This window comes from Dufourea novaeangliae, unplaced genomic scaffold, assembly GCF_001272555.1.
Source record: "Dufourea novaeangliae isolate 0120121106 unplaced genomic scaffold, ASM127255v1 scaffold44, whole genome shotgun sequence".
NCBI classification, from domain to species: Eukaryota; Metazoa; Arthropoda; class Insecta; order Hymenoptera; family Halictidae; genus Dufourea; species Dufourea novaeangliae.
Genome location: NW_015373919.1, coordinates 766,120 through 787,002, shown reverse-complemented (window position 1 = coordinate 787,002; position 20,883 = coordinate 766,120). Strand labels below are relative to the sequence as shown.

At 36.2% G+C, this 20,883-nt stretch overlaps 1 protein-coding gene across 1 annotated transcript; it reads left to right on the top strand.

The window, feature by feature from the left end:
• Positions 1–9,086: 9,086 nt before the first annotated feature.
• LOC107194448 (proline-rich extensin-like protein EPR1) lies at positions 9,087–19,850 on the top strand. Its single transcript, XM_015584072.1, has 2 exons — positions 9,087–9,101; positions 16,650–19,850. The coding sequence occupies exons 1-2, from the start codon at positions 9,087–9,089 to the stop codon at positions 19,848–19,850; spliced, it is 3,216 nt and encodes a 1,071-aa protein (XP_015439558.1).
• Positions 19,851–20,883: the final 1,033 nt, after the last annotated feature.

The window sequence follows — 20,883 nt, the reverse complement described above, 5'->3', positions numbered from 1 at the left end:
ATCTGTTAATTGATAATGAGTAATTTTTTAAACCTCAGTGATCATATAATCACACTTAAGTGCAAATAGAAACGAACTCATACATATATGTTCTGCTGCAATAAACGTGAATAAGATACTTGTACTAATACAAGTATTTCGACATATCTAGTATTATAGATTCAATGGCTGACTGAATAGGAAACTAGAAAATTATTGGAAGGTACAATCAAGCACAAATGACGAGTTAATTCGTCTTTTCCAGTTACCAAGTGGTACTCTTGAGAGTACAGAGTATTCTTGAGTGTTCTTGAGAACACAGAGTATCATGTAAGTGGAGCAATCAAAAAGTAGATTATTCTACTTAGAAAATAACAATAAGTTTAATGTAGATTATTCTACTAAGGAAATAATAATATGTTTCTTTCCTAAAATAAAGTCTCAATATGGCTAAAACACTTTCACATTATAATATAATTCTGTGCATTCAATCTCGTCGTGAATAATTATTATGCTGGTGTGCCAAATGTGGTTTCGACTGTTTTGTGTAAAAAATACGATAGGACACAGATAGACAGATTAAATTTATTAGTCAGGCGTGCACGACACCCACTCACTTTTACAATCGATTTTCTCAAGAATAAAAACCAGTATAACCATAATTTTCGATTAATTTTTGCATGTAAAATCATTTTCTGATTGATTACAGCCATCATCGGGAGTCACTCAGCGTACAAAGTTGGCTTTTTCAATCAATTATGACTGGACCGTGAATTTGATGCATTTATAGTATATATAAAATGATTAAAACACGAGAAAACAAGAATGTCGATAAAGTTTAATATCCCTATTTTTAAATTTTAAAAGAGTGTCTAATAGAAGAGACAATTTTTTGTTCAATATCTGCTTAATGTAAATTGTCTTTCGACAATTTGTATTTGCATAAACATGCTTATTTCTATTATATCCTTATGATATATTCAATTTATTCAAGATGAAATTTAAGTCGAGGAGCTAACATCTAAAAATCCAGAAAAATGCTCACAGTAATTCTTCGAGAATGCTTCAAAAACAAAATAAGGTAATGTCCACAGGATCCGAAGAGACTACGTATGCCCACGTGTTTTGTTAATTAAGAGATGAACATATTGTTATATTTTGTAATTTCTGGCTCGTGCATTTAAACGTGAAAAAGGGAAACCTGATACTCCGAGAGCGGCCACTAGTATTAGCGTAATAATATCTGTACGTAAGGGGGAATTGGATACGAATGTGTGTGCTCCTGGCCAGAGGCTGCAGTTTTTACACCGGTTGAGAATTTCTCTTGTAATCAGAATCGAAGGTCGCCTACGAATTGCAGCCTTCGGTTACGACACTGTAAACCATCCTGGTGTAAGGGGGCAACACGTTCTGTTTGACTTTGACACACGAAATACCAGTTCACACACGTGCTCGGATTCGGCTCACGGTTGAAACGACTCGGCGGGGTTGTGAAACAGGTCGCGTTTCTATTTCGTTTCGTCTCTGCTTCTCCTCGGTGAGAATTACCTTACTATTGTACGATAATTAACTGCTTCAACAAGAATTTAGCTACGCGACGCTTCCGAGTTTGTGGGTCGCTATCAGCACGACATTAGCAATTAATTGCAAGGGATGTGATACAGTGTACCGGAAACTGTGCGGTGCGATTCCAGCGTAGTAGTATGCTTTGAAGAAAGCATGCATTTCAAAAATACAGATGAAACCTTTTCTACAACATTTTGTCATAGGAACGGTGGATCTTGAAACAATACACCGAACACATCTAGAGTTGCAGGGCAAAGCAACTTTAAACCCTTGACTTACGATTTTTCTAACGTGTACAGTTCCCAGAATTACTTTATCGTCGATAGTTTCCTAGAAAAAAAAGATTTTTTATACTTATCGCAAATGTATATTTACTGTAAGAGTTAGATATTAATACCACCACAGTAGTATTTCTCTTCGACTCAAAGAAAACGTATAATATCCATTACTGTTAAATCCATTTTGAAACCGTCATCACGAGTTTGACTCGATGTTACAAGGCAAATGTTAAGGGGTTATTCTACTGTGACGGCTGAAAAGTTAATCTACCTTTAGGGGTTTCTTCTCAGTAAATACAATATGTAATCGAATGAATTTTTTTTAGTATCTATTGAATTACTTATAAATAATATCCAGAAATTGCAAAAATAATTTTATTATACTTTGTTTTAAGGCCTTTCTCAGAATGAAAAAGACATCTCTAAAGACAGCTTAATTTTTCGGCCGTCGAACTGGAATGACCCCTTAAAGATCGTACCGTGTTTGTGTATAGAATCTTGTATTTCAAGTTATTATTCTTCAATAAGACGTATTTTCGGACTAAATATCTCATATCAAGATACATTTAAAAAGCGTGCATTTTCGATAATCTGCTAGGTGTATCAATAAGTAATTTACTACGGTTTCAATATAGTGACAATACGGTTTAAGTTCAAACTATTTTATCAATCCTCTGTTTAGCGAATATGACGGCGGATGTTTTAGACAAATCTCAAATATTGTTAAGACATTTCACGAGAAATAATGGAGTCCTTGTTAATCCACCTAAGAGTTTGCGTTTCCAAAGATTTAAATATTGGCTTATTATTGATTACTTACAAGGTAATTTTAGGTCACTGTTTTTGGAAAATGATTTTGTTGTTACAAGTTGTTACTGTATATATATGTATATATATATATATATATATATATATATATATATATATATATGTAGGTATATTGAATTACTTGATGAATATTGAAATCATCATTATGAATAAATTTCATGCTTGATGTAGTATGTGTATTTTATTTACAGGTAATTGTAATTTTGCTTCGAGTAAATGGAATCTTACTTTTCTCATTGTTGTGTTTTAAAAATACTCATTGTCAGTGATTATCATCAAATATGTTAAAGCTTCCAGAAACTCAAAATTCGAGACATTTTATTACAGAAATATTTGTAAATTAGTATTAACGCAGGATGACAAAAGATAGTGACAAGAAAAGTAATATTGAGAGAGTTACGTTTTTTAATTAAATCGAGATAAACGAGTTAATTCTGCATTGTAGAGGATTAGAAACAATAACGGTAGTACTTATTGATATATTCCATTTTAATACAGTCTTAATTGGTTCAGAAATATATTAAGATAAGAATAAAAGTTTTAAGAAATTTTTTACTATACGTTCTGTTCATTTCAGGACAAGCTCTTCCTTTTCGAGTGCAATACAAATTATGTAACACTCAGTATAGTCGGGCGCTATTTTTCGTATCAAATCAGAATTTTTACTTTTAATACATTCACTTTTCTTTGAAACAAATGTATTCATTCTTTTCTCATTTGGTCTTCCGATTCATGTTTCTTTTCTATAGTAATTACTTGTATATAAAACTTAAAATTATTTGAGAAATTCAATAATTCAACTCTTTATTATTTAAATTTGAATATTCATTTTTGATATTCAAATTTTTCAGGAAAATTTCTGAAAATATAAAACTTACAACAATACAGGGTGCTACTGGTGATAGGAAAAAATGCATCAGGCCAAAATTATTTGGTAACGCGGGGCTGATCACTGATGTTACTAGTTTTTTGATAGGTGGCGGCGTCAAGGAGATATGAAGGTCATCTTTGTTTTTTTTAAATGGAACGGTATGTTTTTTTATTTACATTCTGATAGAATATTTCAAGACGAATACAATGATCTATTGAAAAGGTCATTCGTAGTCTGGATTAAGCCAATCGTGATGGAAAATAATTTACTTTGAGGAAATGGTCGTACACTTCCTTGCCGTCTCTGGTTGTTGATATTATTACTTCATCTCTGTCTCGTAATCTCTTGTTATGGGTCGTTGAATGGAAATAAACATTCAATCACGCTGTATGCTTCATCTGTACATACTATTGTTAGTCGTTTATGAGAATCTCTGCCGAGCGAAGTGTATCTCAAGTTTCCGAAATGCGTTATTCAATAGCGGAGAAAGTAGATATGGTTTTTGTTTATGGGGAATGCCGTCGAATTGTAAGAGATGCAGTCCGTTTGTATGCTGCACGGTTTCCCGAACGTGTCACATCTTCACGATCTGCATTTACGAATGTTATTAAAAGTTTTCAAATTTTCAAGAAACTGGGCGTGTAGATAACAAAATACGAAGAAGATCCAAGGCAGCAACTGATGATCGAAACACCGTGAACATTTTAGCAGCTGTAACACAAAATCCCCATGCTAGTACAAGGCAGCTAGCACGTGAAAGTGGCATTAGTCAACGAAGTGTTTTCCGAATAATACATTCAAATAAATTCCACGCTTTTCATGCTTCGCTTCACCAAGAATTACATGAGAGTGATTTTCAAAACCGTGTAAATTTTTGTGAATGGGGTCTGCAGAAATTACAGAGTGATGAGCTGTTTATGATTAAAGTTTTGTTTACGGACGAAGCCACATTTACAAACTGTGTCCAAGTCAATCGTCATAATATGCATTATTGGTCAACAGAAAATCCACGGTGGCTGCGAGAAGTGGGTAAACAAAGACCTTGGTCTGTAAACGTTTGGTGCGGACTTCTTAACGGTGAAATAGTTGGTCCTTATTTTATCGATGGCACATTAAACATTTCGAGATATAAACACATTTTAACGGAAATTTTGCCACATCTGCTGGAAAATATTCCGCTTCACATACGGCAAACTATGTGGTTCCAACAAGATGGGTGCCTTGCTCATTCTGCACGGATAATTACTCCATTCCTCAGCGCGACATTCGGAGATCGTTGGATTGATCGTGCAGGGAATCATAAATGGCCCGCACATTCTCCAGATTTAACACCTCTGGACTTCTATTTGTGGGGAAAATTAAAGCAGCAAGTGTATAAATAATGAAATACCAATAACCAAAGAAGATATGAAAGAGCGTATAAGAAGAGCTTGTGCCGCGATAAACACAACTGAAATTCAACATGCCGTATTATCCGTCAAGCAACGCTTCAGAGCATGCATAAATGTTCAAGGTCATCATCTCGAACACTTGTATTAGTCGTGTATTACTGTTAGATAAATAAATCAACAGTGCTTGATCATTTCCTCAAAGTAAATTATTTACCATCACAATTGGCTGAACCCAGACCACGAATGACCATTAATAATGTTCCATTTAAAAAAACAGAGATGACCTTCATATCTCCTTGACGCCTCTACCTATCAAAAAACTAGTAACATCGGATGATCAGACCCTCGATACCAAATAATTTTGGCCTGATGTATTTTTTCCTATCACCAATAGCAGCCAAGTTATTCAGCTAGCCGTTTTTAAGTGCCTCACCCTGTATACTATATTGTAAGAGAAGTTTTAAATTGTTAATATAAATTATATTACTATACTTTACCGCAATATCTTTTAATTCCTAATCTTTATTATACTTCCACTTATAAAATTTAATTCAGCATCAATAATAAAAATTACATTTCAATGTAATTTCTATTATCGCGTCCAATTAAGATAATTGCTACTCATTATTGCCATTAAAAAATAATTAGATCATACTGTTACTATAACATGAGAGAATATACATACTTTCTAGATTTGTTAAGTTTACGAAAAAAGTCTTTTGAATGTTACAGCGTGTAGTGAATTACCAAAATTTTTTTGAAATTTTAAGAGGTAATACTGATACAGTAATTACGACAGCTATCAGTTTGATGATGCGTACAGAATTGTGTCGTATTGCATAAAGTGTTTTATGCACAAGCACGCGAAACCCATTCTCCATGCATCATTGGTGCCGTCGAGAATGTGTGAGATAATGACGTACAAAAATGAATTTTTAAGTAATTGATTAATTAATTAATAATTAATTAATTGATAATCTTTTATCTGATAATATCTGGTATAATTATATATTTCTTAAAATTCATTATAAAAGTGATAAACAGAGAGTATCCTTTATTTTAGACAAATCCCATATTCATTAACTTTTCAATATTTTCCTGATGGTACATATGTGTGTATTAGGAATAAATACTACAAAACCGAATTTGTACTTTCCACTGTAATAATATTAAATAAAGAAATAGCTTACGTTAGCGTACGTTTTGTATCACTATTAGCGCGATATAAAAAACCCCGATAAATACTTTCAATCAACAATTTCAGAATGCTTTAATTTTACTACTACACGTATAGTTTGCCAAAAGTATCCCCCTGTGCCATTGACGAAACTCGAAATTCAGCACAGTGCATTTGTTGTATTGTACAAATACAGGGTGTTAAAAGAACCAATCAGTATTTGTATGGTATATAGGACACACTATACTGAATAAAAAAGCCTTAGTAAACATAGATCGGAAGGTCACCGTTTCCGAGATATAAAAGAAAAAACATTTGTGTATGTTAGCATCATGATTGACTTACGGACTTCAGTGTTTATAAACCGCGTTCTGAATGTTCTCATTAAATGTTCATACATACTTCATGACAGATGATTTCATCGGCAATCAGTCAGTTGCCATCAATCGGCGACGGCGAATCTATTTAGTATTTACATAAAGCATCGTGCTAAAAATGTCAGCGTATTACTCCAATGAAGAAATGGCAGATATGCATTTTATTGTGAAAAAAAACTTAAAGAAAGTAAAGCAAAGTGGAACACCTGTAAATATTCAGAAGCCAGTAGTAAGTCAATCATGATGCTAAAATACCAAAATGTTTACATCTCAGAAACGGTTGACCTTTCAACCTATGTTTACTAAGGCTTTTTTACTCAGTACAGTATATCCCATGTACCATATATGTAAATATTGAATTTTTTTTTTTTAACCCTGTATACATAAATTTTTGACCAAAAAAGATCACTTCTCTAATAGAAAAATGCCTACAGTTTAACGGTGAAGCTAAAATAGGAAATGAATGGTTGACAGTGGCTTGGAACGTTCGATAGTTATTCGTGACGTTGACAAGAACCGTGGTCCAATCGCTCAGGTATCTGGGGGGACGAAGTTTATCGGCACAATTCCACGTGTTGTCAGGATGGCCGAGCGTCACCGGACCAATACTTCCGAGCGCATCTTTCTTCGCCGTGTCGGAGACAGACAGGGGCAGGGGCAGGGGGCTAGCCTACTTTCTCTGCAAAGAGAATTTTTAACCGACGTGTGAGGGGTTCCCTCTCCCTGCTTTCTCATCCTGAACGACGTCTCGACTCTCTACCTCCCCCTCCCTCCGCCATCGCCCCCCTTCGTTTCTCGTCCCTGTTCATTACACCTCGTGGATCTCGCTCGCTCTCTCTCTCTCTCCTCTTGGGACGCTCGTTTCCTCGATTTACTTGGCAAGCTTAGCGGTGAATTCCTTCGACTGGTAACCCCTCTCAGAGTCTATATAAGCGGAGTGCTCATACGAGACTGAGCATTTTTTGTGATAGTAGTGTACGGAGCCGCGGGTCCCCTACAGAATCGAAGAGGCTTCAGGTTAAACAAGTGTTCAGAATGGTGTGCACGACGTGGTATCACCGATCCGTGTTCGATTAGAGCCCAAGAAGCGCCTTTCTTTCGACAGTGACGGAAAAGCAAGACAGGCCGCCGGGAAAGAACACCCTGGGAAGTGTTGTTTGATTTTTGTGCACAGTGCGGTCGACGATTTACGTGCGTGCGAAACATGTTTCGAAGCGAGGTAGGTGATCGTGGATTCGATCATTTCTGTGACTTTTCGTTGATTTATTTGCAACTTTTGCTGTGACGAAAGTTTATAATGATTTTGGGGCGTGTAGAAGTAATTTTATTTCATTGTAGAACTATCGACGATGAACGTATATCTATTCCTATGAGATTGATAAACATGATAAACTTTTGGAAATATACAAATTTATGAATTATCTAACTTCTTCACTATCGTATTGCAATAAAAGTTGCGAAAGATCTCAGAAAATATATGTGTAAAGTTAGAGAATCTTAATCATGGTTATAAAAATGTACTAATCAGTCCTTTTGAATGCCTGAGTAGTTCTAGTGTTGATCACTTTCATTTAATTAAGTTTAATCATTGATGTATTCTAACATTTTTGGACTATTCCTTCGAACGTTGGTGGCTTCTTGATTGTTTGGAGTAATACTAGATTCGATATCACTCATAAAATCATCTGATATAATTTGTTCTAGTCAGTACTGCTTATACTACTTAAAATATTTCGAATAGGAGTCTGAGCTATTAAACATGTTAAAATAAGCATCATGAAATATATACCTTTCATTCGATGTAATATTACTTTAAGTGATTCTGTCGCTCTTGAATTACTCCAAATATAAACTAATTTGTCAAACGATAATTAACTTAAGCAGTGTATCCATAATTTTCCGAAATTTCTTTCTAATAGAGAAATTTCTCTTTAACTTTAATGGGTATAAGGAAAGTATCATATTCAGGGATGCCTAGATCTTTGCTTTTAAGTACAGGTAATTTCTTGTGATTCTTTCGAACGATACATATGTATATGTTGCAACTATCAACTAATTAATCAGTTACTTAGTATTTTTCTTCGCAATTCCATAGGAAAAAACGTCAGTGAAGTTTCGTCCAAAAAGTTTCTAAAAGTATTGGTTTCAGGGACTGCAACTGATTTATCAGATATATTCACGCAGTTTGTATTTTTTAATGAAAAACGAGAATTACAACATGGAAAATATACAAATTGGTCCCACATACTACTCGTGAAAAAGTCTAGATGATACTATTTTTTGATGTTTCATAAGTGATATAAAGTTATTAAGGTGTTCAACGATCTGTGATCGTACAGCGGCTTCATGACTCTGTTGCAATTGACCGGAAGAACTCGTCATGACAGTTGCAGTTTCGTTATAGATGTAATTTTCTGTTAAATCGAATCTTGAGAAAGACGCTCTTAGTTCGTATTTACGATTTTAATAAATACTTAAGATTATGTCACTAATTAAAGGGTAAATTTGAAAGCGTTTCAGTTTTATTTTTGCCAGTATTCGAAAACTAAACTACTCGATAGTCACCAGAATTTCATTTGAATTCTAATAAAATTTATTTGCGTCGACTCATACGTACCTATGCCCAAAATGAAAGTATAATTTTCATATAATTTATTATTATTATTAGACTGCATATCATTATGCAAATTCACATTTTTGGAGGCCAAGTTTCAAGTTTTAAGGTGTCGATAAAAAATTTGTATACTTTGTTAAGAAGTTTATGAAGGTAAAATGAATTTGAGAGCGATACAAAATTTGATTGTTTACAGTCCAGACATTTAAATTTCCATTGTATTCAATTTTTATACTTAAATAAATTACAGAGATTTTCATTAAACGAAGAATGTCAAAGATTTTACATAATTCTCGCAAATTTTAAATCTTTAAATATTTCATAGATTGTTTAATTGTTATTAAAAAGTACTGTAACTTTTGATCTGTTATCAGATTAATCTGATAGAATTGTGTATTGAAAACTGGTGTATGTAACGTGAACAATTTACGCAATAAATACGTTCATTAGGAATGTATACTTGAGGGATTCATATTGGAAACTGATCAAGTAAGGTTAAGCTGTACATATTTCTTGTTTGAATTTGTATTATATATCCGATTCTATTAAATGTAACATAATTAATTTACTAATTAAAGTTCATTTAATTTCAAGTTTATTTAACCATTCTTTTACTTCGCTTTCAATATGGGTGCTTTCTATCAGATTTCTAAGAGATACTGAAACAACATCGGTAGTATAAATAAATGACTTCATAATTGAAAGAATAACGAATTATCTTAGGCAGTTTCTAAATTGCTAGTGTTACCCTTGGGAAAATTATCTCAACGTATCGCCAGGATTTTAGTTAGGTTAATTAGGGGTTGATAATGCTTTAATGACCAAAAATAGTTTCGAATTTCTGAATAGATTATGCAGTTATCAAATGAATATATATATATATATTGCCCAGAAGGCAATCTAAATGTAACCGTATATGACCTTATTCGTTTGCTGATTTCAATATTAGAGGGTTTTCTATAATTAATAATTCCCTCAGACATATTTTTCTTTGTCCATTTAAGTTGATATCGTGCCGTTTTCTTTATTTCATCAGTAAATTTAGTTGTCTGGTTGTTATTCTTTACACCTTCAATCACTTTATCATTGTTTATTTACTAATTCACTGTTCACTCGTTATTCGTATCATTTATAGAAAAAGGAACCGAAATAAATTAAATATTTCGAATATATTTTATACCAGCATCCGTGTAATACAATATCATTGTATTTTGGAATGAATAGGTATCATTATAGATGAATAACCCATTACAGTAGCAGCTGGATCAATCTCGAAAAATTAACGACTTTTTCAGCATTATTAAGTAATTGCTTATTGTTACAAACAATATCGTAACACACAATACATCCATAAATCTCACCGACAAAATGGACGTAACAAACCTATAAAGTATTACTTCAGAATGATTGAAGTGTAACGTTTGTAGACAAGAAAATGGGGCGACATAGATCAGTAGACACTGATGTAAAAATTCTTCCTTTTCGCCGCGAGTTGAATTACTCGAGGGCAGTGTTACAGATACCTCGGGCGCTGCTGCATCGACAAAAAGAGATTAAGTAAATGTGCTGAAAGTGAATATTACCTTTCGATGTTCAATTTAGTTTGGAAGTGTGAAAAGCAGTCATTTTCGTTTGATGTTTGTATAATGAACCGTTAATTATACGCGTAACAGTAGTAATGGAGCGTCAAAAATAAATACAGTAGACTCTAACTATATTGCCACTGAACACATCGCCACATGAGGCGCTTCCCCTTCACTCGTACTTTAGCGCACACAAATTCGCTTTCCCATCATGTTGCGTACGCCGGCGCACCAACACGATCCAGCTTTTGCGCAGGCCCCGAGGCCCAGGCCATGGCGATAGAAGTTAACATGGAGAGGGCTCTGAACTCATTGCCATTTTACTACCAAACAGCCCCAAACATGGCAATATAGTTAGAGTCTACTGTAGATGTATCGGGTAAATTGATGGTAGTCACAGAACTGTTAAGTATGAGGGAATATGATTTCCTATTTTACAATACTGTAGAAGGTCATTTAGGTAGTATTTTAATATTTCAACGACATAACAACATGTTATATGTATACAATATAATTATCTAGCCATCAAAAATTGTGACAATTTTTTTAATATGCAAGTACAACGCATGAATGTCGATTGTTTACGATAGAAACACTTCGAAGATTCTTGTCCAGCATGTGACGAAGTTATTTATCCATTGAATTAGGGTGATTTAAATAAGAAGATTGCATTTTTTTTAAATTCTACATTTCATGTTACAAATTTTCATCTATATAAATCTGTTTTCTGAAATGACTATTTAAATAGTTTCGAATAACCTTTACATTCTCTAAATGTACAAATTATTTAATAATAAATTCTGCATGTGTTATAGATACACACAGGGGAAATTTATTTTGTACAGATAACTTTTCAAAGAAAATTACAATATTTGTAAAATATATATTGTTAGAAAATATTAATAGTTTTCGCACATATCATAAGAAAGTAATATTTTAAGTGTCTTCAGTTGTTGGGATGTTATGATTATAAGTATAGTTTTAATAATGAGAACTTTCTGTGTTCATCGTAATCAGAATGGAAAACTAATTCCTAATTTTGTAGAAAGTGCCTGCTAGGTAATTTTGTACCTAAATTGGAGATGGTGTATTTTTCTTTTCAGGAAATAGTACTTTCAATGTTGCAATAACACGAATGGTAGATGAGTAGTAGAGTACACGCAATAGGAAATACACCAGACTAATTCGAAAACTTCCGTTTCTAATCACGCAGATATTATTTGAAATTGCACACTCCTACTACCGTCAACAACCGTTTACATATTCTCATATGCAATTGTAAAATTTTCTAACACTTTAGACACTGCCTTGTACACAATATAACACGTATAATCAAAATATTATTACCTGAATCCCGATGCCCACATAGTTTTTTAACACTTCGCTCTGTGAACTTGTCACTTAAACTTGGTCTAAGCTAAAATCGAATTATGGAAGTATACTTACAGATATAATAATACATGTAAAAATAGGTCGAGAATATCGTTTCCAAGGAAATCAATTTTCAAGATTCATTTAAGATGGCTCACGCAAATTTTTAATAATTATAAATTTCGTTGAAAATGTAACAGAACATTCTTAAGAGCTTCTATTTTCGATTGTTACGAAAAAATCGTAAGATCAACGATAAAATTATTGAAAAAGAAACGGTATAAACATTTTTTTTAACATGAGCCTTATGGAACTGTAGGTGATACTAAGAAATTAATCACTTCTTATTTAGTTACAAAAAAAGACATTTTCATACAAAATTAGATGGTTATAGACTTTTTTACGGACATTATGATGGCATGGAAGAAAGATATGTTAACGATTAAATAAAACTAAAAATTACGATCAAAATATGCAAATTTAGGTTTCAATGCGTTTGGTAGTATGTATCTTCTATGCGTGTCTGCTATGAGCGTCAACGTCACTTGTTTTTCTTTGGTTTGTTCGACGAACTTTCTAACGTGTTCTTAAAAATGAAGAAAAATCTGATTTTTTTTACAATAAGAAAAAAAAAGTTTGTTCTTTCCACTTATTTGTAAATTTTTTTCCCATTTCAATATTTTGAAGCAGTTTAAAATATTAATCATTCAAATTAAATTGGTAAAATTGATAAAAAGTATAAAGCGCCATTGGAGATTATAGTAACAATAAGTAGAAACGGAATGTAAGTAACAGACGTGTAAACGAAGTTTTATTTAATTGCAGTCGTAGGTACGTATATCCAGCAGATTTTCAAATTCGATTCTTTCGAAAACGAAACATGAGATAAAAAAATGTTATGTTACATGTTTCATTCATTTTTCCATGTAGAATCGTATCTTATCAGCGTGTACCACCAGATCAGAAACGCCCTGTGTGTAAACTACAAATGTGAAATTAATTTATAAGTTTTTTCAATTACACATTCTATGTGGTCGTTCATACTGACTTTTCTTCAACACTAGAACTACCCACGATGAACATATTTCTATTTCTGTTGGATCGATAATCATGACAACCTTTCGAAAGTCGTTATATCTATAAATCAACTAATTTCTTTACTTTCATACTGCAATAAAAGCCGTGAAAGATCTAAAAAAATTCATCTAGTAACATTTTAGTCATCGTAATTAGAGAGTAGTAACTGGTACTTTTGACTGCTTCGGTAGTTCTACCGGTGTTAATGACATTAGTAAGATTGTTAACAACAGGGAATTCAATGTATTTAACATATAATATTTCGTAATGTTGACATAATCCTTTTTAGAAATTAAATTCAAAGTCTTAAGCTATAGAATATAAAAACTGTTTTTCGCAAGAAGAATAATTTTCAAAGAATAGATTAAATGATCACATTTACATGATATCGGTCAATTTTACGTATAGTTATACTTCTGAACAATATTCGTTTAAATCGTCTTCTATCACAAAGCTGATCAGTTCACAAACGAAATCGAAAGTGCGCGTGCATCAGAATCCAGGATGCGGTCGTACACGTTCGCCGTGAGAAAAGTCGATGTTTGTACGCGGAAGGACGCGAATTAAATATCGAGTTTTCCGGCGAATCGTATCGTTCGATAAGAAGTGACGGCTTCCACCGCATTACGTGCATACCTCCTACGTGCCACGAATGTGTGACTATGCATGAAGGAGGTGTTTGACCTAATCACAACCTGCCTACACCTATGCATCTATTCTGGGCTATTGCCTACGTAGGGGTTATTGCACATGCGAATATACATACAGACCCTATTCGTCTGGTAATGGTGATAGCTCCATTCGAAGATGTACATGTGACACAAAAACAATGCGAAAGATTCATACAAACCTACAATTTGACCTTATTCTCAAGTTATAGCCATACCTCTATTGCAATAACCGTTAATTACAAAACTTGTGCGATTATAACTGATTTAAATAAGTCACAAGTCAAATATTTCTAAGTCTTATTCTATTGCATAAAATATTTTCTAATGCGTAGATCTTTCATCCATAAAAATGTTATGTGTTGAAGTCTAATGTTTCAAACTAGATGACATTAGTGTCTCTTTGTTTAATTTATGAAATGCTACGTAATGAATCAGTTTCTTTTTGATCTTCTGAAATATTACTTGTTCTTGACTTGTGACACTTCTTTTTTTTTGGGTGAGGCACGGGTGGGGTGGGGGGGGGGGGGGGGCCTATCGTAATTACTGCTCTGTCGTTTCTAGCTGTACTCTGTTAAACAGAGACAGTTTTGGGATTAAGTGAGTAAAACATAAATTATATGAACTACATGTGTGAAAAATCAATTCATTCGTTGCTCTCAAAAAAATTTAAATGATATACTTAAGTATAAATGGCAAGTATATTACCTGTTACAACAAATTCATTCCTGTTAGTGAAATAAGAAGTTGTTCTTAAAATATTCTGTCAGCTTGTTTCCTAACTGATAATTTAGTTCGCTGATGGAAAATAAATCGAATTTTTTAAAATTCTTTCTACGTAGCAGCAATTATTGTGTTTGCTAATTTGTAGTTAACATAACGTTTTAATGTAAAAATATACGTTAGCGCGATTACAGTGTAAGCATGACTTGCACACTACGGGTCTCCGTTTATTGTATTGTATTCTGGGTTGCATTTCTCGTGGATGCACTTGAGAGAAAGTGCGGCATATTATGTTAGCCTTGCATCTCGGTCATTGTGCCACTTAAGACTCCCCAGCACGGTGTCTCGATGACATTTACGACTTAAACCTTTTTCGCGGTTTCTTGCCCCCCTAGCCGATATATTTTACGAGAAATAACTTTTTACAGTGCAATAGAATGTAATGGACAATCGACACCTTCAAAAATACATAAATCGTTTTCCATTGTTTCGGAAATAAATGCAGATAATAGGTACTATACAAACAAAAAACTTTACCCACTCACTTCGAAAAAGCATTCGGTAATTTTTTGTTTCGCAAACCAATCAATTTTGTCACTTAGAAACAGTCTTTATTAAATTCAATATAAATATTTGAAAATTCTATATCACTATTGCTTCAGTGATCAATTCCATTTCCTTTGCATTAATAGGTAAAATGTAATAAATCAAGACTTTTAGCGTACTATTTAATGGTTTAACCCTCGTACACTGTTCAAGAAATTATTGCTTTACCTTTCCGTGCATTAATTTGGGTCTGAATTAAAATTCAATTAAGAAAATATGTTTGTCTATCTTTATATTATATGTATTATGTATGTAAGGTATTGGTGTCAAATTAATTTATAAATCTTTACAACAAAAACTATAATTTAGAATCAAACATTGGCTTTAGATAGAATGGTCTGGAACAGTGTACGAAGGTGAATGGAATGATTTTCACATTTAATTGTTTAAAAATCGATGAAAATAATGAACAAAGCAAATTCCATAAATTAAAAGTGATAATGAGAGCATAATTTCGCTTCATTCGGGTACATTCACATTTGCATGCATTGTTGTTTCCCGTTACAGCGTATAAACCCGGCAACAATAAAGAATTCTAGGGAAACTGAAATTTCTTTCGACATGAGACTGCATGCGTAGCTTCGCAATCAACGCGATACTTCACCGGCGCATGCGTCTTGTACGCGTAGCGAGTAAATGCAGGCTCATGTGTTTTCGCACACATTAGAACGTGTGCTTGTTGTCTTGTACCAACCAAGGTTGTAAACTAGCTTAAAATTTCTCACGGTCTTCAATACTGAACCGTAGATAATATGCCCTGCACGAGCGAAATGTGTACGCGATACTAAGCTACACTTACGCTACTGTCGAACTAATTAGAGCAAGGGATGGTACCAGACCAGCAATTATCTAACTCTCCCGAACCCGACAATTGCTGTAATTTTGAACCTGCTACCGAACCTAACGCAAAGAAAGATTCGGAGAGCTGCAGATAGGAAACTTTTCTAAAGCTCTAATTATTTAGTGGAAATTGAGCATAGTAATTGTCAGGAATTGTTAAAGATACAGACGTGCAGTCAGGAAATTCTATGAATATTGATTATTGAGGACTAGCTACGTTTTAATAAGTATCAGGTGTACTGATACTTTGGACACGTATTTAAGTCGTTCATTTCCCAAAGTGAGTAACTCCCTAAAACGTATATTTACAATTAATTTTAAATATAAAAAGTTATCATTTACGCTCTTTCGATTGAAACATATTTCACAAATACTACATTCATTATAATCTTATGTATTAAGTGTACCAGTTAGCCACTATTGCTATTTATTTTAATATATCGGCAATGTAGTTTAAATTCAGGATAGCTTTCCAATCTTCTGCCTAGTCAATATGGCGACGGATGATGAAATAAAACAATGAATATTGTTAAGATAGCAGAAGGTTTTGAGTTATTTCCAAACAAATAGAGGAATTCAGAAATAGTACGTAGTGAATTACCTATTGGTACATCTAATATGCAATACATGATTGCGGAAGTAACATAATATAATTGTCTAATTACAAGGAAACCCAACGGAAGTCTCGTTTTGATTTTAGATTACATTCACGCTGCTCTGCGTCCTGTTGATTAGACACCATGTGCAAGCAGTGATCAACAAGCCGCAAGCATCGAGTAACAGCGAGGAAAAGAAGGAGAACGAGGTTAAAGCTGACGAGAGGATAAGTAATTCGTACGGGCCACCATCTGATGATTATGGACCTCCTATTGGCAGTGATTTCAATGGGCCAGCTCCGGTTTATGGACCTGCGGAATTAGTAGGTGATCATGGAGCGACACCTATATATCCACCACCACCGCCAGACGTACCCCCACCATTGTATGGGCCACCATTGTCCTCGTATAGCCCACCACCACGAAATATTAAACCACATTACGGTCCACCGAAACAAAGTCACGGAGCTCCTCTGCCTCCGTTGCCGTCGAAGCTGAGTTTTGGTTCGCTGAAACTACACTACCACGGACCACCGAAGCAACATTACGGACCGCCGTACTCGTTCGGTGCGTTCCGACCACAGAAATCACAGTACGGTCCACCGTTGAAATTTAGTTCTGCTGTGTCGAATCAGTACGTGGCTGTAGCACCTTCGGGTCACGGTTCAACGAAACTGGAACATGGACTTTCTATTCCCATATCTTTGGATACGTACGGACCACCTCAGAAACTCGCTGTTCAGTTCAATTCCCAGCCAAGCGATAATTACGGACCACCGCTACAGTCGCTAGCTAATGTTCAGTTTGCTCCACCGACTGGTAACCTGTACGGACCATCTCCACCGGGACCTCTACCAGGAGTGCCGGCACCACCTACTCCCCCAGATATAAAATACGACGGTTGGCAGCCTATTGCAGGGTTAGCCAGTCACCACGGACCACCTCCAGATAACCACGGTGCATCATTAGAGAATCATGGTGCGTCTTTCACCGAACAAAAGAATTTAGAGGGTTCGTCCGTGAGTCTACATCTAACTCAATCTACCTCGAACGCGGTTGCTGAATATTCGAATGTACCAAGTGATTCTTACGGGATGCCGATTCATCACCCCGACGCCCAAGATCTGAAGAGTTCTGTGAGTCAAGGCGATTCCGGATTACCACCGCCCCAGTTACCACAATACGAGCCGTTCCATAACGAACAACAGCATTCGCCAAAAAAGGAAGAACATGAAAACGTGGTGACGGGACAGGTGAATTTGCAGTACGAAGTACAAAATGTGGAACCACTTTCTATTGTGAAAACTGTTGGATTCGAATTGCTGCCCACTACTTCACCGTTAACCTCAGATCTCCATGCAGGGTCATTGCCAACCTTGAAGTTACCTATCGTCGACAGTGGAGGTCAACTTAATGTTCAAAGTGGAGGCTTCCGTGGTTTTCAAAAGTTTAGAAACGATTTATCCTTGTCACAAGTAAACACCCCGTCTGGTAACTATGGGCTACCATTCCAGGATGCATCTTTCGGAAAATTGAACTCCGTCGAGTCTGGACTGCCTATACCTCCTCCGCCTCTGCATGACACGTACAGTGCGCCTCCTCGTTCTTCTTATTCCCTTAATGGTCCCTATCCAGCTGCTGAGGCTGGTCGGGCATCGTCATCTTCGTTCGCTCCTTTCGGACTGCAAAGCAGTTCTCTTTATAAGCAGAATATACATCATCATCGTCCGCATGGTTCGTACAGATCTCCTCTGTCTCCCACTGGCTCTCTGATACCACCCAGAAATCGTGAACCGATTAAGTTTAAAGAATCCATACCCAGTGGACTTTTCACAAACTTGAACCGTTATTCACCACCACCGCGACATCATGGTATCACTAAATCGACAAAATCCTACATTTCACCGTTCTCGTTCGAACAGCAATTACCTAGTCTCAGTGCCCCAATCACTTTCAATAAACTACCTGCTATCGATTTGGGCTCACCAATAGCTGCACCAAACGCGCAATACGGGACACCATTATCCTTCGGTGACTTCAACACTCCAGCACCGGTTTTGACTTACGGAGCACCAAATTTTGGACCTGCTTCGTCTTTTGTTTCAACTTCTACTGGTTTTGGGAAAAATCTGTACGACAGTATTAGCAACACTATAACAACCACATATGGTACTCCAATAGTAAATGCACCACAGTCTACAGGTGTTGGTCACGATTGTAGTTTTCAGCAGACAAGTGGCACGCAGTATAATTTACCAGACACCAGAGTTCACGCAACAGACTTCGGATCTCAATTCGAATCTGAATTCGGTACTTCTTTATCGACGAGCCATTCTCATTCCTCTGACCCAAACCAAAATACGGTTCTCAAAATAGAATCATTCCCGAGTCCATTTGGTGTCGCGCACTCGGTGGGTCACCTGGACCTGGAGAAAGATCAGAAGACAAGTAATCTGAAAGACAGCTACGGCAATTCAGTGGACGATACATACAATGCTCTGGATCATGCAGATAGTGCACTATCCAGTGATCACAGTCAAGCAGCTGAAGTTGCAAACGTACTTGTAGCGCCTTCCGTTATTCAATCTCACGATGTAGCCTCTTCTACTTCGCACTTCCATCAAGATGGTGGAATAAGGGCGGATGCACTGACAGCAAGTTTAGCAAGGAAAGGATATGGCCAATCGAAGAATCTTGATTCAAGCGGGGTGGATGCTAGTCAATTTTTCAATACTCACGAGGGCAGTGAAGCCTTGTCTTTAGCGAAGGGACTAACGACTGCTAATGGTGCTGACGGTTTCGAAATTCAAGGGTCCAAAGGAACGTATATGTTGCAAATTCAACCTGCGGATGGCGGACTCGGTACCGAGAATTCGGATGGCAGCATCAGACATGACCACGTGCTGTCCAATGGTCTTCTGCAGGACATTCTCGCAGCTATCGAGCAACCGGACCAAGGTCAAGTGCAGCTTCAAGGTTTTCCCGAGGCGCAACCTTTGCAACACGTGTACAGTGATTTACCGCAGACCGTAAACGACGATGTATCGAAAGGCCATTATATTACTGTGGAGGATAGCAGGGAAAAAACGAATGCCGAAGATTTACAATTGATCGGCCATGCCAGTGACAGGGACGAGCAACAATTCAACGAAGCCGACTCTACGAAAAAGGACACTGTTGCACTTTTTTTCAATAATCAATTCGGTGACTCACGCAAAGAGACGAGGTCAGTTGCGAAAAGTGAGACGGTTGGCACCGCTTCTTCAAAGGACAGCAAAAATTACAGCGCAGAGAAGTCCTCTTAAACAGGTCTCAAATGATTAAATCATCTCTAGAAACCATTTAAGACTTTGCTGAGAATGTATGATAATTTATGCGACAACGGAAAGACGTTCGTTTTCTTTTCTAACGCTAATGTATGTGTATTGAGGTTGAGTGTATCGCTTTGCGTGGCGGTGGGTTTGGTATCCATCGGGCATACCACGAAATCCACTATTTATGGTCGCTAATTTAAACTGTGCTGCTAATTAATGTTTATTTAACGGTAAATTAAAACTATTTGTAGAACGTCAAGATCTTTTCAAGTCATACCGAAATTTAGGGAAAGTGTCCATTCAGTCAGTTACCCATCTATTCCTTGTTCGTTGTTAATTACAAGGGATAATCTTTGTCGGAATATCTTCTCATGCTACAAGATTTTCCGTTCGTCAAAGGCACATCCGATCTATGAGTCACATTGTACCAGGTCTGAATTGTAATACACGAAGTACCCGAACTCCTCAAGTGCTCTTCAGTTCTTGTCCGAAACGGAGTATTCTGCATCCGTATCATTCGAGAGCTCTTCGAGAGCTCACGGATGGGTCTTGGCGTAAGCGAAAGTGAGTGAACAATCGTGTCAAGGGTCACGGCCATTCCGCGAACGTCTAACACGGGACAACGGAACTCACGCAGGATCGCCGCTTTTGGCGCTGGTGCTGGTCGATTGACGCATCGAAAGCCTTAGGCGGTGACCCCACGCGGGGATTTTGCGTCACAATTTAGGTCATTGAGCTACGGATCGTCGCTCAATACTATCTACGCGGACTATAGCGAGTGACGGCGCATGGAGTAACTTTCATCGGTCTTTCGAGGCGCGGTCAAACGACCGCCGCGGCGGCTCTGTGGTTCTACGTCTTTAACCTTCACCGAGGTGAAAGTTCAGAGAAGCTCGTTCAACCGCTTCGGGTAAATGATAGTTGCCTTTCGCGAGAATCTCGTTTCAAGTGAAACGCAATGCTCGAACTTGCGGGCACGTTTAGACGCAATACACACGGTTTTGCATAGCTAGTCCATTGTTTT